The 23,210-nt window shown below is 44.5% G+C and overlaps 1 protein-coding gene across 2 annotated transcripts; it reads right to left on the reverse strand.

Moving 5' to 3' along the window:
- Positions 1-447: 447 nt before the first annotated feature.
- Positions 448-15,177, reverse strand: LOC135455207 (myosin heavy chain, skeletal muscle, adult-like). Of its 2 annotated transcripts, none has more exons than XM_064728207.1 (38): positions 14,971-15,177; positions 14,739-14,882; positions 14,491-14,647; positions 13,152-13,179; positions 12,939-13,053; positions 12,753-12,845; positions 12,591-12,654; positions 12,408-12,506; positions 12,198-12,301; positions 11,986-12,124; positions 11,176-11,294; positions 10,928-11,077; positions 10,431-10,601; positions 9,647-9,952; positions 9,445-9,513; positions 8,693-8,780; positions 8,482-8,599; positions 8,200-8,323; positions 7,980-8,116; positions 7,621-7,876; positions 6,890-7,132; positions 6,613-6,789; positions 6,382-6,527; positions 6,204-6,294; positions 5,726-6,115; positions 5,433-5,559; positions 5,140-5,258; positions 4,389-4,585; positions 3,902-4,085; positions 3,650-3,815; positions 3,354-3,478; positions 2,859-3,167; positions 2,556-2,759; positions 2,158-2,283; positions 1,894-2,064; positions 1,698-1,802; positions 1,462-1,557; positions 448-600 (listed from the first exon to the last, which is right to left on the reverse strand). In XM_064728207.1, the coding sequence occupies exons 1-38, from the start codon at positions 15,175-15,177 to the stop codon at positions 448-450; spliced, it is 5,817 nt and encodes a 1,938-aa protein (XP_064584277.1). The 2 variants fall into 2 exon arrangements, with proteins under 2 accessions (XP_064584277.1, XP_064584276.1); XM_064728206.1 differs by having other exon boundaries at positions 9,445-9,515; positions 9,643-9,952.
- Positions 15,178-23,210: the final 8,033 nt, after the last annotated feature.

The following is a 23,210-nucleotide window of genomic DNA, read 5'->3' on the forward strand; positions in this document are numbered from 1 at the left end:
AAAAGCAAAAGGATCACCCTCTCCTGACTCCCACATGGGAAAGAAGCTGTGCTGAAAGGACAATGGGAGAAGCATTAGGCAGGAGCTAAACAAGGAGCTGCTGGAGACAGGAGAGAGCACAGGCTGGATTTTTCAGGAGTCTCCACAGCAATGGCCAGACTCTAAGTTTGCAGATCCTCAATCCAGCACTGATCCCTGCTTCTCCCTTGTCCCAGAGAGAAGTAAGGAAACGTCTTCTGCAGTGCAATTGTCCAAGGAAAACAAAACCCAAAGAAGAACATACCCAAAGAACAAAACCACTGGATATAGTGTGTATGCAGAGGATTCTACTACAGTCTTTATTCACTAGACACTGATGTGGGTACTGAGGCTCATGGCAGAAGAAAAGTGACCAAGAGGTTCACATTTTGTGCAGCCCTCAGGTCACTTTGCTGCCTGGTGACATGCTCACTCTTCCTCTTCTATCCTCCTATGGAACTCGCGGCTCTTGGCTCGGAGCTTGTTGACCTGTGACTCTGCAATGTCAGCCCGCTCCTCGGCCTCCTCCAGCTCGTGCTGGATCTTGCGGAACTTGGACAGGTTCACATTGGACAGCTCCTCCTGTGTGGGGAAAGGGAGTCAGTGGTGAGGAGCCCAGGGCAAGGGCTTCATTCCTCTTGCACCTTGGCTTTGTTGAGCTGCAGCTTTTCCCTTGGGGGAAGGCACAAATCTCCATCCCATTTCTTCCACTTCTTACATGTCATCATCCTCACACATTCCTCATACTTGCCTTTGAGGAATATCCCTTGTAGAAGGAGCATAATGGGATTTAAACATAATTCTGCTCTGGAATGTGGGAAGGAAGCAAGATGGGCAGCTGGAAATGTGATTCTTTTAGTGCAGAACCAAATATTCAATTACATCTGCAGATCCTTAAGTGGGGTTAGGAATTTATGAGAGAAAATGATTACAAGAGGGCTCCTCTCATAAATTGCCTTAACTGAAATCAGAAGCCCTATACTGTGCTGGACTGTTTCTGCAATGAAGAAACCATGCAGAGGCAATCTGAAATTCAAGGGCTGTAGGACTTGTCTCAGGGCATCCCTGACTGCTGCATGCCTGGAAACAGACAAAGGTTCCTTGTACAATTATAAAAGTATCACACAAAGGTATTTGGGAGGGGAATTCCAATACCTTCCCTGTCTGCTATAAAAACACTAAAAATAATTATTTTGCAAAATTTCTTAATACACTGTGTTACTGATATTAGACTCCTTATAGGTTGCTCTGTGGTTCTAATGCAAAAAATGCTAGGTGCATTTGCCCTCCTCAGAAGTCTTCTTAGTGATTCATTGGCAAGGCTGATTTATGATCCTTTCAGAGAATTAGGAGAACTCCATTACTGATGAGTGGCATCTTCCAAATTTCTTGTATCTATCTCTGGGAAAGTGATTCTTGCCAAGCACTCAGACAGATACTTACGGCCTCCTCAGATTGTCTCTTGTAAGATTTCACTTTCATTTGCAGCTTGTCCACCAGATCCTGCAGCCTCAGCACATTCTTCCTGTCTTCCTCAGACTAAAGCAGTTGGTAAACAGATTAGAGTCATATCTTGGTTCTGCATCACGTGAGGTTAACCATTCCCCTTGGGGATGGATTGTGCAAAATGTGACTCACTGTGAGAAAGCCCAGTGAGAGCAGGAGAGCTCCTGCCTTACCTGGTAGGTGAGTTCCTTCACCCTGCGCTCGTACTTGCGCACGCCCTTCACGGCTTCAGCGCTGCGCTTCTGCTCAGCATCAACCTCCCCTTCCAGCTCCCGCACCTGCAAGGACAAGCCCAGCCCTGCAGCTGCCCTGCCAATGTCTCTCCAAGGAGGGACACACTCACTCAGGCACAGCCCCAGCCCTACACACCCTGGCCTCCAGCTTCTGGATCTGCTTCTTCCCTCCCTTCAGTGCCAGCTGCTCGGCCTCATCAAGACGGTGCTGCAGGTCCTTCACTGTCTGGTCCAGGTTCTTCTTCATCCTCTCCAGGTGGGCACTGGTGTCCTGCTCCTTCTTCAGCTCTTCTGCCATCATGGCCGCCTGATCAGAACAAAAGGTCAGAGCCATTTTGGGACGGGAGATATTTTGGGGAGAGTGCATTCATATCAGCAATGCCAGGAGTGCCCAACTCACATCTGTGATGGCCTTCTTGGCCTTCTCCTCAGCATTGCGGGCTTCCTGGATGGTATCTTCCATTTCGCCCTGGATCTGGGAAATGTCTGTTTCCAGCTTCTTCTTGGTGTTGATCAGGCTGGTGTTCTGTGCAATGGGAAGAACATGGCAGGAGTTAAATTCTAAAACCTGCCATGAACAAAGACTTTCCCCTTCCAGATTCCAATTCTTACTCTGGAATTATTGTTAAAATGGTTGTTTACAAAATGTCAGGTATGGGCTTCGGGAAAATATGCAAAACATACCTCTGTTTGGGGACATCAGTAGTACAGCCTTTCAGGTACTGCTGGCTCTGTGTTAAATTTCAGCCCTCTGTGTTTGGTCAGTGCCAATGCCAACAGAGCTGTTTGCTCCCTCACCTGGGTGTGGAGGAGCTGCACACGTTCAGCAGCATCCAGAAGCTCCTGCTCAGCCACTTTCCTCGACCGCTCCGTCTGCTCCAGGGCTGCCCGGAGCTCCTCAATTTCAGCCTGCAGCAGGTTTGCTCTGCGCTCCACCATGGCCACCTGCTCCTTCAGGTCATCCTTTGTCCTAAGTGCATCATCCAGATGGATCTGGGTATCCTGGAAAGAAAGAGAAAAGAAATTAGTAGGTGTCAGTTGCTTGAGTGGCATAAATATCAGGGATCTCAGTTTCTATTTCTGTAGATCTGCTGAACAGACCTTGAGCACAGCCTGGGTGTTTCTCAGGTTCTTCTGTGCCTCTGCAGCCTGGCGGTTGGTATGGCTCAGTTGGATCTCCATTTCATTCAGGTCTCCCTCCATCTTCTTCTTCAGTCTCAGGGCTTCATTCCTGCTCCTGATCTCAGCATCCAAACTGCTCTGCAAGGACTCCACAACTCGCAGGTGGTTTCTCTTCAGCTGGTCAATCTCCTCATCTTTCTCTGCTATCTTCCTGTCAATCTCTGCCTTCACCTGGTTGAGTTCAAGCTGCAGGCGCAGGATCTTCCCCTCCTCATGTTCCAGGGAGGCCTAGAAAAGTAGACACAAACATTGATAGCATTGATAAACCTATTGTTTGTTTTTTAGAGAATGATAGGATATTTCCAGAGATCTTAGCTGTCTGCACTCTCCAGCCAGAAGAGAAGACAACCAAGGCCTGGTCAGCCATGTTTTCTCATTTCTTTAGTGCAGACACCAGTGATTATGGTTATATACCTCAGCTTCCTCCAGAGCAGCCTGGATTTCAGATTTCTCCTGCTCAATCTGCTTCTTCACTTTCTCCAGCTCATGAATCGCCTTTCCTCCCTCCGCAATCTGCTCCGTGAGGTCGGAAATCTCCTCTGTGGGAACAAAGATCGATGGCATGGTCAGGCACAGAGCAGAATGGGAAGGGCCCTGTCCCACCAAGGGGACAGACATCTCTGCAGACCTGCAGGCACAGAGCCATGAACAATGGTGGGAATGGCTGATAGTGAGAAAGGCCAGGGAGGAGCAGAGGGCCAGGGACTTACGCTGCAGGTTCTTGTTCTCCCGCTTCATTGTTTCCAGGTGGTCCAAGGACTCCTCATAGGCATTCTTCATCTTGAACAGCTCCGTGCTCAGAGAGCGCGACTCCTTCTGCGAGGCCTCCAGCTCAGCCTGCGTTTCCTCATACTTCTGCTTCCATTCTGCCAGGATCTGAAGAGAAACAGGGGGTGAGTAGGGCTGTGGCCATCACGGGGCCCTGCTCTGGCCAGGAGTGCTGGTGCTGGAGGCCAAAGGACCTTGTCAAAGTTCTTCTGCTTCTTATCCAGAGCAGCACAGGCAGCATTGGATTTCTCCACATCAATCATCAGGTCCTCCACTTCATTCTGCAGCCTCTGCTTTGTCTTTTCCAGGGAGGCACATTTGGCATTGACAGCCTCAACCTGTTCTTCTGCATCCTGCAGGCGCTGGGCCAGCTTCTTCCTGGGAGATATAAGGTTAGCTTACATTAACACTGAGTATCAGTGCGTTGTTGCTTTTTATTATAGTGTGCCTAATCCATTTGCAGTTTGCAGTCACACAGTGCTAAGGGCTACATATACACTCTGCTTAGGCTTTGCTTTTACTATAGTACTAAATATATATTATAGAATTAAGTTTCTAATTTTCTATTGCTCTTCCACAAATCAGATCCGTGACTTATTTCTCATAATATAGTGATGCTTCCCTTGCAATGTCACCTTTGAATTTTCAATCTATTTTTCTGCTTTTTCTATTACCACGTACTTGGCCTCCTCAAGCTCCTCCGTGCGCTGAATCGCGTCTGTCTCGTATTTGGTTCTCCACTGGGCCACTTCACTGTTGGCCTTGGACAGGGCTCTCTGCAGCTCCCCCTTGGCCTCCTGCTCCTCCTCATATTGTTCCCGGAGCAAGTCACAGTCGTGGCGAGCGGACTGCAGGGCGTGGGCCAGGGCGTTCTTTGCCTGTGGGGATAATTGGGTTGGGACAATTAATTTCCCATGAGATAGTAGAATATTAACTGTATGAATGTTATTGAAAATTCCTGGATTATAACATTTAATGTGAGACCAAGAAAAATGGCATATTACTTCCATGTTTTGAGAATCTAGAATGCTTTTTAAGGAGAGACGATGGGTAAATTCTAAATTTCAGCTATACAGCCACAAATCATTGAATCCTTTTAAATATGTTCTAAAGTTTCAGCTGCCACTGTGAAAAGGTAGATTAAGATGTGCAGTTTCTTTTTAGATATGTCTCGATCATTTTTTATATGTCATCATAAATTGATTAAACACCTAAAATTGTTTATCCCTGTCTCAGTATCCACACTGGATGGGGGGGGTGGTGTCTTCCTCAGCTTTTCATACCACAGAGGGAGGAGGTAAAATTTCTCACTTTGCTTGATCACTCAAAAGTTAAAATGATACAGCTAACATTCTGATATTATGTGAGAGTAGGAAATATAGAGTAAACAGATTCCCAATCCAAATCAACCCCCTACAGGAAGTAACTTTACCTTTATTTCTTCCTCTAAATGTCTCTTTAGTTCCTCAATCTGTTGGGTGAATGCCTGTTTGCTTCTGGATAACTGAGATATCAAACCATCTTTTTCTTCCACCTGACGTGAATATTCACCTAAAAAAGTTTTCAGACAGATTGCCATTTGGAATCAATATTAAATCAATATTTCTTTTAAGCACAGTATACCAGCTTACAGAGAATAGATCAATTTGAGTAAAGCAGCAATCTTTTTTCTTATTATCACTGGTTACAGTTGTTCCATTTTGAGGGGATATAGGGGTGTATTACCTGACTCTGTCTGCAGACGAGCTCTTTGAGCATTGAGGTCATTGATCATGCGCTGATGCTCTTCTTCCTTGGTCTTAATCTCGCTCAGCTGATCTTCCAGAGTGCGGCACATCTTCTCCAGGTTTGCCTATACACCAAAGTTATGTAAAACAAGAGGATTACCACTAAGTTCTAGTGTACTGTTTTCAAGGTGAAAAACAATGCAACTGGATGTGATGGCAGAATATAATCAGAATCAAAATCATGTATTAGGAAGTGTATAATAGGGCAGTAACATGACAGAAACTCCATACCTTGGCTTTGGAGACAGACTCCATGTTGCTGGCCAAGTCATCAATCTCCATCTTCAGCTCACTCTTCTCCTTCTCCAGCTTCTGCTTCACGCGTTGCAGGTTGTCGATCTGCTCGCCCAGCTCAGCTGTGCTGTCCGCGTGCTTCTTGCGCAGGGCGGCAGCCGTGGCTTCGTGCTGCAGCGTGGCCTCTTCCAGGTCACGGCGCATCTTCTGGAACTCTGCCTCACGCTTCTTGTTCATCTCCACCTGAGCTGCTGTGGCCCCTCCTGCTTCTTCCAGGCGCTCGCTGATCTCCTCCAGCTCCCTGGACAGGTCAGCGCGATGCTTCTCCGCTTTAGCGCGAGAGGTTCGCTCTGCCTCAATTTCCTCCTCCAGCTCCTCAATGCGGGCCTGCAGAACAGCAGGGACCCTTCACAGCCATGCCCTCCTCCTGCCTGAGCTGAGCCTGAGCAAGGCAGGGCAAGGCACAGAGACTTGCCTGCAGCTCCTTGATCTTCTTCTGAAGTTGCACGCCCAGGGCTTGTTCATCTTCAATGCTGCTCTGGATCTGGCTGATTTCAAAGTCTTTCCTTTGGGACAAGTGAACCGTGTTAGAGCACAAACAAACAAGACAAGTGCTGCAGCCCAGCATTCAGGTGTCCCAGAGCCACACTTACTTCTTCAGTTTCTCATCCAGCTGCTGCTTGTCATTCTCCAAATCCATGATGCTGTCCTGGGCCAGCTTCAGGTCTCCTTCCAGTTTCCTCTTAACTCTCTCCAGGTCTACGCGCAGCTTCTTCTCTTGCTCCAGGGACCCTTCCAGCTAAACACAACAAGACCATCAGGGCTCTGCCAGACAGCTTGGACTCCATACCTGTCCTGTTCCTGCTCTATGTCTGTGTGCTTACATCATCCACTTGCTGTTCCAGCTTGGTCTTGGCTTTGGTCAGAGTATTGACTTTGTCTTCCTCTGCCTGCAGGTCATCCAGGGTCTGCTGATGCGCCTCTTGGAGGGCTTTCTTCTCTTTTGTCAGCTTCACAATTGTCTCATCCAGGGCTGCCATCTCCTCAGTCAGGTTTTTCACCTTTGAGAAGAAGGGAGCAAGCACAGACAGAAAATAGCGCTTAAAACTTTCTAACAAGACAATTTTTTCCAGAGTGCGAGTGACACGCTCTACCTCATACCTTGTTTTCGGTGGCATGTTTTTCCTTCTCCACCTTGGCCAGTGTTAGCTCAAGGTCATCAATATCTTTTTTCAGCTCTGAACATTCATCCTCCAGCTTCCTCTTCTTGGCTGTCAGATCAGCATTGATTTCCTCTTCATCCTCTGCCCTTTCAGTCACCTCCTTAATTTTGGCTTCCAGCTGGATTTTGTTTTTGATGAGCTGGTCGCACCTTTCCTCAGCATCAGCCAAGCTATCTGCTTCCTGGTGGAGAGACAAAATTTTGTGGATTCTAATGTTTTGAATTTGTTCTGCTCTGACTCTTTTATCACTCAGTAGCACCTGAACCTGACCTTCAACTCCAGCAACAGAAGGACTTTAACTGCTATTTTCCAAGCAAAGAGAGGATGGCTTTTCCTACACCTGGATCCACAAGTACAACTTTCAAGTGTGTTTTGCATTTTGCCACAAAATTAATTAATTGTTCTACCTCATGTCAACGATCTACATTTGCCTCCTTCCTCTGAAGACAAGAGCACTGACTCCCAGTTGAAACTCTGTATCTTTGCACTGGCTGTCAGAGTGCTTACCACATCACTGCCAGAATTTGTTTCCTCAACTTCATATACATATAATATAATTTCCCAAATTTATTACTTTTGTTCTTCTATAGTCTGATCTTCTGTTCGTAAAGAACAATCTGAATGTATAGCCTTATTTTCTGAGTGATAAAATAAAGGTAATAAACTCACAGCCTGTACTTGGAGCTGCAGGTCATTTTTCTCCTGCACAAGTTTCACCATTTTCTCTTCCAGCTCCTTCCTCTTTGCCTCAGACTTTGCAAGCTCTTCCTTGGTTTTCTCAAATTCTTGTTTCATGTTGGCCATCTCCTTCTCAGACTCTGCACTCTTCAGCAAGGGTTTGATCTTGAAGAACAGCTTCATCCATGGCCAGTGTTTGACATTCATGAATGCACGAATGTTGTACTGGATGCAGAAGATGGATTCCCTGAGGTATAATTAAAATGTACAATGAATATTCTCAGTCTGATGAGTGTCAACACTTCCTCTCAAGCAGAATGACTCTTTAACTGAAGAAGAGGAAGGTGTACCTGCGCTCCACCATCCTCTGGTACTCCACCCTCATCAGGAAGCCCCTGCACCTGGCCTGGGTGCGGGTGATGAGCTGTGCCAGCTTCTCATCCCTCATCTCCTCCAGGAGCCCGAGCAGCCCAGCTTTGAAGAACACCTTGAGAGAGGGAATATTGCAGCACATCACTGTCAGGTAGAGAGAGCAAAGCCCAGGCAGGCAGTGAATGGGGGAGTTTGTACCTTGGTGTGTCCAAATTTGTACTGGGTGTGATCCACATCGATTGACCCAAGGAGCTTCTCAGAAGCCTTCTTGCTATCGATGAACTGTCCCTCAGGGATGGCACTGGCATTAAGCACCTTGTATCTGTGGAATCAAAAGAAGATCAGGCTATTTTTTTTCCAAGCAACACACAGTAGCCTCTAAACCCCATCAACTGGTTTTGAAAACAGAGCACAGCCTAAATGGACCCATGAATGAACCAACACCGCCTTTAATGATGCTGACAAGAGCAGAGCTCTGACCTCTGTTTGAAGTCAGCATAGAGGACTCTGCTGGGGAACCCTTTCCTGCAGATCCTGATCCCTTCCAGCACGCCGTTACAGCGCAGCTGGTGCAGCACCAGCTCGTGCTCCATGGCACCTGGCAATACAGAGCACAAATGAGGGGCACAGATTGCATTGCAGAGGGAAATGGATGTATCAGAGCAAGGATATTTCATGCTGGGCTTCTTACCGGGTGTTTTAGTCTCATTGGGGATGATGCAGCGCACAAAGTGGGGGTGAGTGCTTCGCAGATTGGTCATCAGCTTGTTGAGATTCTCCTAGAGGAACCAGTTGCCAGTGTGAGTTTCCGTGTATCGAGTGTTTGATGCACCAAGGTAATGATTTTACAAACTTCTCAAGCTGGGTTTTCAGCATTTCAATAAAGCCACAGAAACCAAAAACTTTCTTCTATTTGAAGATACTATTTGAAGATACACTGAAGATATTTCACCAGAGTGAAATACAACAGTGCTGTTATTGGTTCGGTGAAAACTTATATATAAGTTCACACGTTCACAAAAAATAAACTACTTAGATTTTTCACATTCTGCCTTTAGAACTCAATCTACTTTAGTTTAAGAAATAGGAATTTTTTACAATGAGATATCTATCTCCTTGATAATTATTTTCAACTCCTCAACAGAAATGCAGGAATACTAGTATTACCATTCTAGTTTGACCCAAAGACATAAAAATATGAGTATCTGAATGATATCTGCAAATAAAAAAAAATTAAGAAAGAAAACCACCACAAATTTGTTTGCCACAATTTTGAAGAATCAATGCTTATTTTTGAACATATTTGCAAAGTTAAAATTGACTGTGGAAAACCTGATGTAGAATTCCCAAAGAAATTTACCCCCTTTATAGTAGTTCCTTCAAATTTAATATTAGCTCACCCCCTTTCTGCATGTTTCATAGATAACAGATACAGTACTATACCCGGAAAAGAGCTGAGACAGTCTGGAAAGAAGAACCCTTCTTCTTGCCTCCCTTCTTGGCACCACCAGCCTCTGCAAATTGAATAAAGAAAAACAACATTTTAAAATTATCATGAAACAACTTTAAATATTTAGTGTTTATGGCTTTAATTCTTTGACAGGTCTCCCACATTAAAAATACAATTTTCATAAAACTGACCTGCATCTGCTCCACCATAGTTGGCAAAGAGTAAAGCCAGGGTCTTCACAGATGATTTCTGGTACAGCCCAATGACAGTTTCATTCAGAGGGTCCTTGTTCTTCTCCAGCCACCCAGAGATGTTGTAGTCCACTGTGCCAGCATAGTGCACCAGGGAGAAATGGGCCTCAGCCTTGCCTTTGGCAGGCTTGGGCTTCTGGAAGTTGTTGGACTTGCCCAGGTGCTGGTCATAGAGCTTGTTCTTGAAAGAGGTGTCAGTTGCCTTGGGGAACATGCACTCCTCTTCCAGGATGGAGAAGATGCCCATGGGCTGGGAGAGATTATGACAGACAAGAGGGAGAAACAGATTAGAAAGGAGATATCTCTTGGTTGGAAAGTTGCTGAAGTCAGAAAAGGAAGCTGTTCCCATAGTGACTTTAAGTCAGAGAAAATCCACTAAAGTTCAACTTTTTTCAGTGTTGCTGTTTCATTCAAAATTATGGAAATGCCTTTGCTGATAAATTACTATAGATATGAGAATCTGAAATACTTTTCTCTCCATAAAACCTGTTTACTGGTAAGTACTTAGAGAACACGACCTTTTTCACATCATTTTGTAATTTGGCAATGAATTCTCTAACCAAAAGCCTTCATATCTGAGTAATGATCTCCAAAACCACTTCTACCTGCTTGCCACTTTCACAGAGTATATATTTGAAGAAGTCAAAATATTCTCACATGCTTCTTATTTGTTTCTCTTGGCAAACATCGAACACTCAATTTCTATTAAACTTGAACAGGAAGGATACCTTCTCAATGAGCTCAATGCAGGCAGCCAGGTCCATCCCAAAATCAATGAATGTCCATTCAATTCCCTCCTTCTTGTACTCCTCCTGCTCCAGCACGAACATGTGGTGGTTGAAGAACTGTTGCAGCTTCTCATTGGTGAAGTTGATGCACAGCTGCTCAAAGCTGTTGTACTGCCAGACATAAAAAGACATACAAGGATTTCAAGGATCAGCAATAATACCAAGGTGTGTTCTTGTACAATCCTAATTCACTGTATCTTATATTTTACGTACAAGTCTCCTTCCTGTGTAGTTTTTCTTTGCTGTCTCTCCAGGATATTTAGAAAAGAGAGGTTTTTAATTTAGAGCAATGAGAAGATTAGTTTTCTATTCTGTTGTTTTTTCAGGATTAAAAACATGATTCCAGAAGCCGTACAAGAAAGTGTAGAGAGATGAAATATGTTTCAAAATTCTCAATTATAGTTCTACAAAAATTCTAGGAAAGCTGTGCTCCTTACATCAAAGATCTCAAAGCCAGCAATGTCCAGGACACCAATGAAGTACTGCCTGGGCTGCTTTGTGTCCAGCTGTTGGTTGATACGAACAACCATCCACAGGAACATCTTCTCATAGACAGCCTTTGCCAGGGCACCCACTGAATTGTTCACCTAAAGCATAAAGAAAGCTTTGGAGGTTACTATACGCAGCAGAGGACAATCAATGGAAACCATCACAGCATGCTCCACATTACCATATTTTTTTTTACCTGCTGCACAGTTTGGCCCTTGGTCACGTATTCATTTCCCACCTTGACTCGGGGGTAGCAGAGGGCCTTGAGCAGGTCTGCTGAGTTCAGACCCATTAGGTAGGCAGCCTTGTCAGCAACTATCACCAGAAAAGACAGAAGAATAGATATTAAAAAATACCTAAAAGTTAGTGCTGGACTGTCCTAATAGTATTCTCCACAAGGTTGCACAACAGTATCTGTCATAGCTAAAAAGCTAATTTCTCTTTTTGTGTTCAGGGACTCAGAGTCTATAACTCTTCCTGAGCTTCAAATTCTGCAAACATTCTTCAGGAGACATCATTGCCTTTATCCTCTTGCAGATGTCAGTATGAAACTTTAAACTTTCTATATAGCAAGAGGATTTATCACTCAGAAAGATGGTGACATGGACTGTCGCTCCTACTGTGACAGAGATTAATGAAGTACACATGTCAGAGTTCTCTCCAGCAGGTAAGGGTGAAGAAAAGCAGAACCTTCTGTCTTGTTAGGCTCCATACTACAGCAGAGGTTGCAAGGTGTATTTCACCTTAAGTATGATTAACAAAGTTACAGCAATTGACATGCAAGTCTCCTGGCTTACTGTCAATGTACACTGGATCTCTTCTATAGTAGTCACAGAGTAAAAAGTACGGGTATCATTAAATGAGATAAATGCCTTAAATGGAGCATTTAGTCATGGAGCAATTAGTCATGGAGCAACAAGTTTGCACATTTAAAGCCTGAAATCTGTTTAAGTCCTTCTGTAATAAAGACTATCTCGTTTGGAAAGGTTGCTAACTCTGCTGATACCTTCTGTGCCGTCAGGCTCTGCCTGCTCCTCACGCTGTTTCTGCTTGAACTTCAGGTTCCCATAGTGCATGACAGCCCCTGTCAGCTTGTAGATGGCTGTTTTCTCATCAGCACTGAAGCCCAGGATGTCAATGGCACTCTGGCAGCAGAAACACAGTGTATATACAGCAGGGCTAAAGTGCACCAGATGATCATTTGGTAAAGTTACTCACATCTGTGGCCATCAGCTCCTCCTGATCATCAATGCTGGGGACTGTGATCTCACCTTGACTCACAAAGTGGAAATCATAAGGATTGGTGGTAATGAGAAGCATGTCTGAAAGCAACAGAAGGAGAAAAACAAGTTTAATTTAGTTTCCAGATAACACAATTAACTATTGCTCAGTGATCTTCCTTCAAAAAAAGTTAGTGATCTTTCCTACCAATTAGCTCTGGCTTCTTGTTGGACATGATCTGATAAAAGATGTGGTAGCTCCTTTCCGCCTTGAGCTGGAAAGTGACTCTGGACTTCTCCAGCAGATCTGGCAAGGAAGGTAGGACACAGTCAAGCACAAGAAGTGGGGAAGGCTGGAGGGAAGGGGGATGAGGCCAGAAGGGTGTCTTACATGTTTCAATATCAGCAGAAGCCAGTTTGCCTGTGGCACCAAAATGGATTCTGATGAATTTACCCTGAAAAGAGCAGGAAAGTCAATTGAGATTTATTTTACCAGTCTGGATAGCAAGAATATCCAAATTGGTGTTGACAGTTGTACCAATTAATAACTCACAAAGCGTGAGGAGTTGTCGTTCCTCACGGTCTTGGCATTTCCAAAGGCCTCCAGCAGGGGGTTGGCGCTGATGATTTGATCCTCAAGCGTTCCCTGCAGGGTGATAATCAGTGCTAGTTATCCTTTCCAAAAATCATGTCAGGAACAAAGAAAAGCATTGATCCCACCATGTATCAACTAATTTACCTGCATTTTGCCTGACGCATGTTCTTCCTTCTTCTTCTCTCCACTGGCTGCAATTGTTGCAAAGTACTGGATGACACGCTTGGTGTTCACAGTCTTCCCGGCCCCGGATTCTCCGCTGCCAAAGCCAAGAGAGAAGCAGAGGGTGCGTGGTCAGGCAGGAGGGGCCCTGGCACTGGGCAGCCCCGCAGGGACCCGCGCAGGGGGGGTACCTACGTGATCAGGATGGACTGGTTCTCCCGATCTGTGAAGAGACAGAGGTATGAAACAGACATAAGAAAAGACAAATTAGAAATTCAAGAACTAGGAGAAAAATAAGAACTGAAGCTTCCAGAGGATCTAGGAAAAGAAAATAACAAAAAGTGTCCAGGGAATTCTAGTGGGTACTTTTGATGTGGTCAGCAGTAGTGCAGCTCTTAGCAACTGGTTCTATATAAAGGAATCACTGCAGAGAAACTTCAGTAGTCTTATGCCTTTCCTGAAATTGTCTTTCCATCAAGTTACTTATTTCTTTTTTAACAGGCAAGTACAGGTTATGAAAATATTGAAGTTGCAATTGTTTTGTATGTAAATTCTTCTGAAGCTAAGTCTCTAGAATAATTTTATCAAAATCTTAAGGCATCATTAATTACAGAACATTTGACCAACATCTTTCATCCTTTTTCACCTCTATTTTTTTAATCCCTATATATACAGAAATTATGCATTCTTGAGATTATACATCTACAACATTCTTTTTTTATTTTTTCTATTCTGTATGCATTTCCCAGAGTCTAAGAAAAGAACAGGAGAAGAAGTTCTAAAATCCTGCACACCTTTTATTTCATTGCATATATAAGGAAGAGAAAATAAGAGGTGAAAGGAAGAGGGAAAAGTGGCAAGAAATTTTTTGAAGTTGCTCAATTTAAATGCTTAAAGCTTTATTTTTTCCTTGATATTGTTTTACGAAGCTTACTTTTCATTCTACAGTGCAATTGATTTAAAGATGCAGCTACAGACTAGTTCACGAGTTCCAGAGATCATTAAAGGCTGTATGTAATTTACATCACATGGCCATCATCTACGTAATGAAACCCATTTGCATATTAGGTGCCTCAGGTGAGGCTTACATACCTTTTTAAGGCAGAGCTCTCTGTTTTATTTGTCAGCACTGATGCTTGAAGATTTAAATTTATATTATGTACATCATTTATAGGATATGTGTCATTTAACCGCACCCTGTACTCTCCATCTGAGACTAATTTAATGATTAACATACACAAGTCCATCCATATATGTAAGATTCCATTATAGGCATAAGGTATACACAAAGAAATACGTGATTTCTTTCCAGTGAATTTACACCCTCTAGGTTATGTCCAGGTCCTTATGATTCTAATGAGAGCACTGACACTCAGCTCTCACAGACCATTAGAGTTAAGTACACTAATCTTCCATTAATTTCACACACACAATTTTTTTTTAAAGTGTGGCACCATATTTCGAGATAATACCCTACATTTCCCTGTACAGATACACAACTTCAAGAGCAGCTCAAAGGAAATCAAGCACTCACCAGTCAGCATGGACTGATAGGCGTTGTCAGAGATGGAGAAGATGTGTGGAGGGGCCTCCTGGCGCTTCTTGCCTCGGTAGGCCAACACCACCTCGGGGTTGTACACCGGCAGCCACTTGTAGGGGTTGACAGTGACGCAGAAGAGACCCGAGTAGGTCTGCAAGGAAGGGACACAGCACGTTGCCTTGCCCTGAGCCTGGCCCAGCAGCTCCTTAGGCTGCCCAGAGGAAGCTGCTGCTGCCACTTACATAGATCATCCAGGCTGCATAACGCTCTTTGAGGTTGTACAGCACAGCGGGTTCGTGCAGGTGGGTCATCATGGCCATGTCCTCGATTTTGTCATACTTGGGAGGGTTCATGGAGAAGACTTGGTCTTCCTTCACAGTCAGGGTCTGCCAAGAAAACAAAAGATCCACATGTATTGCCTAAAATCTGAAAGTGGGGATCAAATTTTGTCCTTCACTCTTATTTTTGACTGACCTCTCCCCCTTCAGTCTTGACAGTGACTTTTCCCGATTCCCTGCTCTGGATTGTCCCTTTCACAAAGGATTCTTTGGGATGAGCCACGAAGACTGATGACTTGGCATCAAAAGGTTTGTTCTGGGCTGCAATTCTCTCCTTCTCCGATTTTCGGAGGTAAGGAGCTGCCTCCCCAAAAACAGCCATCTCAGCATCTCCAGAGGCCATGGCTCTCCTCTAATGAAAGCTTGTCAGCAGAGGTGCCTTGTGAAGAGCAAAATGTTATTGGTCATCAAGAAGAATAATACAATTAATACCAATGAGAAAGCTCCTTGCTCCTTGCTCTTTAGCAAATAAATTCCTAGTTAGTGTCCAAAATAGACTCTTAGGAAGACACCAATTAAATCCACTTTGATTTGAAGTTAAAAGTACCATAGTCTGAACTCAAGAATAAGACTTAGACTTCTACAACATGTAGATCTTGTAATAGCAAACAGACCATCTGAGTATTGAGTGCAGTTTGGTAAGTCACCCTGAATTCAGACAAGGTTTGAGTTTTTCTCATAAAAGAATCTAGTAATAGAAAAATCACTCTCTGTTCGGGTCCTTAATTATCAACCATGAGTCTTCAAGAGAGTACTTTCTTGCTGAAAGGATTACCTTTTCTATTAAAGATAAAAAATTGCTTCCATTTTTAGATCTACCCTATTTCCAACTATTTAGCCTAAGCAAATTCAGCTGGAATATAAGAGGATTTATGAAGAGAATTTGTGCAGCTCTTTAAAAGTTCTGTCATAGAATATAGATTAGGAATGAATTATTCAGTGTATTACCTTTGGGTAACAGCTTGTATCCTGGAATATGGCCAACCCTGTAAAATAGAAATGGCAGTTGTTTCTTATTTCTGAACAGAATTCCATAACATACTGTAGATTGAAAATACAGGCATGCATCAAAATTACACTGAAAATTTTTGTTCACATGGGCACTCCCTCATGGAAAGGGTTGTTAGAGACAGAAGAAATGAAACAGGATATTGCAAGGATGTAATCCTCTTTCTTCAAGCTCATGAAATGCATGCACTTACCTGGAAGCCTTCTGCAGAGACAGGCTAGGCTTGTCTCTGGCAGATTTTATAGTGTCTCGCCTGCAGATGATGCAGATGGTCCCCCTTTCTTCGGTCAAAACATTTCTGGCAAACCTTTTTTGGCCAAGCATTGTCTGTCAAACTAAGGGCATAATTGTCACTTGATTTGAATGATATAATTAGAACATTTTTATATCTTACTGACTACGTGAATACATCTATAAATAATTTGTCAAGAGTGTTAAGGAGAGAATCTGGACTACTCAAGGCACTTAGAGAACTTGCATGGTTCTATTGCTGCCTTTCTCAGTGATTTGCTCCTTGACCCATGGTAGTTTCCTTGGTATGTTTATACCACAACTTTTCAGTCATGTAATGGTGATGACAATGCCTATGATGCTTTAGGAACATATGCATTGAGAGGGGAAAATATGTCAAAAACTAGCAAATAATGTTGGGAACCACTTTTCAGTGGTATTTTCTAAAAAGCAGGAAGTAAAATTCTATTGCAGCTGAGTTTTCTGTATATGACACTCTCAATAGCTTAAATTATTTGAAAAAAAGTGAGTTGGGAGCCTGATCCCAAGTAATGGGAGACTCTACTTTGATATGGAGCTCTTGAATAGATTCCTGAGCTGACTGTTGAGGAATCAAATGTTGCAAATGAGTTAAGGTTGCTTAAAGTATCACCATCAAAGGCATTAGTGCAAGAGTGTTCAATATAAATTTGCAAAAGTACAACAAAGTTTGATGGCAAGGTTTGCTCTATTGCTTGCTGCAAAGATCAAGAAAAATCTACTAAGATGAAAACTGGGAAGCTGAATTCCTTCCAGCTCTTGCCATGTCCAGCACTGAAGTCCTGTGTTTAAATTTCTCCATGCTCATGCTGTTCAGGGAATTCAGGTTCCTCAAGTTTCCTGCTTCAGGCTCTTCCCCAAGTATCTCCTCATTTCTCAGCAGCTGTCCTTTCAGGACAGAAATACCTACTTTAAATAAAGAAGGGGCTACCACACTGCTCAAGCAACTCATATAACACCCATAGGAGACTACAACTGCTCCATACATTATGGGCAGATGTTATTTTGGGTTCTAGTACTCATTGCCAGTGAGTGTTTGTAGAAATCACTAAGAAGGGTGTGAAAGAAAAGCAGTGTTGACTTAGCTGGTTTGAATACAGCTGTGGACATAGCTGAAAATAAAGCTTTTTTAGAAATTATCTAGGACAATACATGTAATGTAGCATCCTATGAAGGGTTAAAACAGCCTCCAGAAGTCAATATGATTGTGTTTCTAAAGCACATCTCTCTTGAGCAGTCTCTTCTCTTCCACAGGTGCTGCAAAGTATGTGCTACCTAGCAGTTCCTGGAATGCAATAAATTCCAATCTTACAAAGTCTAGAGTGCTAATTCTCTAGTTGCTTATCTCCCCAGCTTTCTGCTGGATCCTTCATCCAGTCATGTATTTGCTGCAGTCTGAGGTGCCATCTGGGATCATATTTATTACAAGTTCATCCCTGCTTCCAATATTCAGTTTTGCCTGTCCAGAATTCATGTTGGGCTATTGACATCAGCCCAAGAATTTCTGTCAGAGCTTGCCTGATGCTGTTGCCCTCACAGCAGATGCCCACAAGGCTGAAAACCTCCCTAAGGCAGAGGAGACTTGAGTTTCTACTAGTTGTGGAAATCCCTTCACTACTTTGTCTCTTTAAGGTGGCCCATAACAGACTCTATCACAACATCCCTCATTTTCCTTCTGTTTCTAACAGGATGTCTGCAGCCCCACAGTGGAGCACTGCACAAGAGAGGAGCACTTTGACATAAAGCACAAAACCTTCTCATTTCCCCTATGTATTCTTCCTACACAGTCCATACTGTCCCATGATTATGCTGCTGTGATGCACACTGTCCTGTATTACCTCCATAATTCTGATCACATTCCCCTTCTTCCTTGTAAAATCCCTACACTTGCAGCTATTCCCTTGTTATTTCTCAGCTTAAGTGTTCTTCCCATAATGAAGCTGATTTTAGACCCTTCTCATTAGGTTAGTAGTCTCATGGCAGATTTCTTTCCTTCTCAGTCCTCAAATACAGATGTCCAAAAATCATGGGGAACTCATAGATGAACTTGTGAAGCTTCCAAACAGAGTGAAAGCTCCTACTTAAGAATCCATTAATATATCACAGGACTGCCAGGTGACCAATGAAATACCATGGCATTAATAGGGCTTATGGGAAACCAAGAGAACTACAGTGCAGCAAGGCTGATGGCTTTAATTGACAAATGAATTCAGCACGCCTCCCTCAACTCACTTTTTGAGGGCAGCACCAATATTTTGCTTTCTTGGTCTCAGTCCTTAAACTTTACAGTAAGCAACAATAAAATGGGAGAAACCCAATAGGGCACCTGTTCTGGTTTCATGAATTGGTTGGAAGCCCACTGCATCCCACTCTTCCTGGAAATTTTAGCATGTTTTGGAATGGGGATAGAGACACATTCTCCCCCTCCAACGGCTCCAAATTTATCACACAACAAGCTGCTCTCTGGGTAAGACACCAAGGCTCTTCACCATGTGCTTCCTCCTTGTAAAACTTTATTTCATTCCTCCCATTAGCAAAATTATTAAAACATTCTCCATTTCATTTTCTTTGGGGTGATTGTTTATTTTCTCCTGTAACTTAAAAAAACACCAATTCTGTTGCAGAGTGAAATATAATTACTGTGGTGTTTCCTTCCTGATAAAAGAATTCTTTTTATAACTGGGCAGAGCTCAGGGTGCCCTGGAGAGGGCAGGTAGTTGGCTTTGCTGAGTCCTCCTCCAGGGAGTGAAGTGACATCATGTTTAAGGAAGTCCACCTCCTTCTTCTCTGGAAGGGTTGTCAAGCCCTGGAACAGACTGCCCAGGGCAGTGCTGGACTCCCCATCCCTGGAGAGATTTAAAAGATGTGTGGGGACATAGTTTAATGGTAGACTTGGTAGTGCTGGGGTAATGGTTAAACATAATGATTTTAGAGGTCTTTTCCAACCCAAATGGAGACCTCAGGACTCCATCACATTTTGGGGAGTACAGGGCAAGCGGAGGAGCAATCATTGTTCTGATTCCTTTTCCTGCTTTTATTTCTGCAGTCTCTTTAGGGTACTGACACACCACCTTCATCTCTTTTATTTTCCCTGTGTCTGCTAAACTATTTGGCATTATGCCCAGAATACTGAGTGACAGTCATTGCCAAGTCCTCCCCTTAGTTATTAGCTAGGATTTGCAGGAATCTTTCAAGAAAAGGATATCGTTTCAGTATAGATTGCCTAAATTCACTTCTATTGGGAAATGAGTATTTAGTATCAGTGTCCTTATATTCTAGGAAAAAAAAAAAAAGGTATGTTGTTCAGTGCCTTGATTCTGCCTTAAAAAACATTTATGGCAATGTGAGACCTAGCTGTTAGAATATCACTTTCTGGTCTAATGTTTTTTCTTGTTACACTCTGTAAGGAATATTATACCTCCAAAATAAGTGGCAATATTTGAATTCTAGAAGCAGGGCATCAGCACTTTTGAGGTAAAAAACATCGCCATTGCCTCAAAACAGCAGAGGCTGAGATAGTGACAGTGGCAGATACAAAAATCATGTAGATTAGAATCACTTACAACTCTTCAAGAAAGAGCAATGGTGTAGCAAGGAGTCTGACTGACTTGCTCATTATTTCCCCCCACTGCCAGAAAAAAGGGATCTCAAATCCTTGCAGGATTTTTTTTGTTTGCTGCTGGCCCTGCTGTCATTAAGGTAGGGCCTGCCTAGAGAGGTCAGTTTTCTCTGCAGCCTGTCATGGACAGTCTGAGAGGGAATGCTCAGCCCCTGCTGCAGCAGCTTTTCTGCTGCCCTCTGTGTAAAATGAGAGCTTCCAGGAATGTTAGCAGAAGGCAAGCAGAAATGCCAGAGCACTGCTCTGTAGCAGCACTGCTCATCCCCGTACTTCTGCTGGGATATGACTGGACACCCTGGAGAGGGTAAGAGCACATTTTCCATATAAAAGATTGACTTTCAATTCAGTGTCGCTCCATTAAGGTTCATGCTTTCAATGTTATGTTGAAAGATGCTCAGTGTTATGAGGAGAACATGCTCAGTCCGTAATTTTGATGCGACATCTGTTTAGTATATTTGCCATTGAACTAACATTTCTAATAAATGTGGCTTAAGAAATAGGCTGAGGCAATTTCTGGAAGCAATAAATGATTTCTGAGGAAGAACCACTGAGGACCATAACTGGTAAGACTTAAAAGCTGCAGGTAAAGAATAGGCCACCCATTCTCTACCATGGCAAATGTGAAGAAATATTCAAAATTTCTGTGTCTAAGTGTGAGAACCTGTGGAGATAAGCTGAATGTCACCGGCTGGCCATGGAGGGGCTGTGATGGCCTTGCTGTCCCTTCTGCTCTAGTCAGAAATTAACTTTTGTAGATCTTAATGTGATTTACATCCACTACATGTCAAATAAACAGAATGCACCTGTCCTAGGGGGGAGTTTTAATTATAAATTTGTTTCCAAGTAGGTTCCCACAGAGTGGTATTCTTGGAAGTCTTGGAGTGAGTTTAAGCTGAACATGAGAGGCAAATAAATTGAATAACTGAACATGAGAGGCAAATAAATCCATAATCTGGGATTAGAGGATGGGTAGGTTCAAGAGCATGCCACTCGTGTGCTGCGATTCCCACTCCTCTTGTCTCCACAGGCACATCAGCGGAAGAAGTCTGGGCAGGAGATCCCAGCCAGGGAGGTGACGCTCGGGATGCCCTTTCTATCCCCTGCCAAGCAGCTGAGGAGCTCTAATTACACAGCAGGTGAGTGGGGTGGGCAACCTGGCAGGCAGGAAGAGGTAACTGAAGCAGCGAGTAATTATGAGAGCAGGAAGGAAGGGGAAGGAAAAGGAAACAATGAAGGAGCATGGTATTAACCTCTGGAGGAAACTCTGTCATAACCTAAAATAAGATGTCCTTGTGAGATCAAAGGTTTGTGTAGCCCAACTTCCTGTCTTTGAAAGTGATGCTCAGGAAGGATCATCAGCATAGAATGGCACTTGTACAGAACTCTCCTACCTACAGTAATTTGAATTTATGAAATCCCTGAGCAGAATGCAGTGTCTAAGTACTTAACAGCTCATGGAGGAATTTTAACTGATTAATTTCTCAAATGTTCATTTGCTGAACTCATAAGTGTTCCCTGAACATAGGTGATGTTACTGTGATCCTCTACTGACCAAGGCCAACCCATAGAAAGTGAGATCTCCCTGCTGGCCTGCAGTGGAGCAGGGCCCTGAGCAGGGTCCCCTCCATGGCTCCAGGCTGCCATCCCCTGGCACTGAGTGCTGGAGCAGAGGCCTGGTCAGCTGCTGCCCGGGAGCTCCCTGTGACTGACAGGAGCCTGATGGGGCCCTGGGATGGACACCCCCTGCTCCTCTCACCAGGAATAATGCTTTTGACTTCCTGCCAAGTATCCTAAAGGAACTTTATGTCAGGTGACAAGTACCAAGCTGAGGAGAAAGCCGATGCCACCTGTGCTGTCATAGCAACAGCCAAGGCCTGAGGGGAATGGCATAGCCACCATCCCAGCTGGTGTCCTGGGCTCAGTGTCCTTTGATTGCCCATGGTGACTGTCCCTGGCTGGGACACAGCTTTCCTGAGCTCTCCAGAGAGCCAGGGGAGTGAAGGTGCAGGCAGGGCTTAGTCTCCATACCCATCATGTCAGAGGCACCAGCTCAGCCAGGGCTTCTCCTGCTGCCCTGATACTCCCGGGACACTGTAGGCCATACTCTGGAGTACAGCCCTACATGAGGGCTGGGAAAGCACAGCTTGAGCAAAGGGAGATGGATAGCAGCTGAAACTCAGAGCAGGCCTTGCCTCAGCCTTCATCCTCACCCAGGAACTCCAGGATGGCAGCTGTGAAATGCTGCACTTTCAGATCTACAGCCCAGCCTGTCTTTTCCATTTGATGGTAAAAATGAGAGAGGCAAAGCCCCATCCATCCCAAGGAGCTCTGGCTGGCTGTTGGAAGTACCAGGGCAGCTACTGTGCTGCCCATGGGACAGCACATCCCAGCAGGGAATGGCCTTGGCACTGGGCTGGCACAGGGCCTTTGCATGGGCTCCAAAGGGGAACACTCTGGATTCAGGCTCTGAGCAGGGAGAGCACGCTCGAGCCCCATTCTGGTGTTTAACCTTTCAGATGGCAATGGAGCTGTGCTGCACTGAGTCTCTCTGGGACAAGAATAGCAGCTGCTGCCTTGGGACACAGCACACGTGTCCAGCTCCTCCAGGGCAGCACGTTGCAGTGCCACACACAAGGCAGCCTACCCGCCCAGGAATGTCTTCAGGCGCTATTAGTGGAAGCAGATCATCCCCACAAACAGGCACGACCCCACACAGGAGCCTTGGGAGAGTGGGGCTATTTTGGGCTCTGGCATTGAGTGTGAAAGGAGACACGTGATGGGCCGATCCTCCTGCCATGGGCCTCCTCCAAAGCTCCTTTGGGCCTTGTCCCCTCCTCCAGCAATGGCTCTTGTGGAGGCTGAGGGGCAGTTTGGTGTGGCCTGGGAGTGCAGGAGGTGAGGGCAGAGGGAGCTGTGAGTTTGCTGGGGGGCAGGGCCAGCCCTCAGTGCCATCATCAGTGCCCAGCTGTGCTCAGAGGAGGCCCCGCCTCAGGGCGTGCTCCTGTCCCTGAGTTTCTGAGGTTAATGCTTGTACCAGCAATTACTGTCAAGACATACTCACAGATTTTATGTGCCCTCCAGACTCTATGCAGACCTACCTGAAGCTTTGGAAATGCCCTCAGGTGGGACTGCTCCCAAGAGGAGCAGGCAGCCTCTAGGTGAGGTTGGGCACGCAAAAGTTCATGCCAGGACGGAGGAAAAAGTTTAGGATTCTGCCAAGGAGCCCTGGGGAAAAGTTGTACAGTGTCATGAGAAGGAAGTACTAGTCTGGCATCTCTGCAGGGCCTTGAGTGGCTTTCTGAAGGTCTGGGGTTGAAACCTGAGTTCTGCTCCTAAAGAACGATCTCCCATTTCTCTCCATAGACAACACTGACAGGTTCTGGTCGTCAGTGCATTTTAGTGACACTGGAATCAGGCTGGACTTTCCAGCAAGAGCTGCTGAGGCTGCACTTGGGAGCCAGGTAAGGTGAGAGCCCTT

The sequence above is a fragment of the Zonotrichia leucophrys genome, chromosome 18 (assembly GCF_028769735.1).
Source record: "Zonotrichia leucophrys gambelii isolate GWCS_2022_RI chromosome 18, RI_Zleu_2.0, whole genome shotgun sequence".
Classification (NCBI taxonomy): domain Eukaryota; kingdom Metazoa; phylum Chordata; class Aves; order Passeriformes; family Passerellidae; genus Zonotrichia; species Zonotrichia leucophrys.

What these genes read in the sequence shown, in the direction of transcription:
- LOC135455207 (XM_064728206.1), bottom strand. Translation starts at nt 15,177, where the DNA reads ATGGCCTCTGGAGATGCTGAGATGGCTGTTTTTGGGGAGGCAGCTCCT. An exon ending in CTATGGTGGAGCAGATGCAG is followed by an intron (nt 9,516 to 9,642) that starts GTCAGTTTTATG and finishes TTCAATTTGCAG; the next exon opens with AGGCTGGTGGTGCCAAGAAG. An exon ending in TGAAGGAACTCACCTACCAG is followed by an intron (nt 1,558 to 1,697) that starts GTAAGGCAGGAG and finishes CAACTGCTTTAG; the next exon opens with TCTGAGGAAGACAGGAAGAA.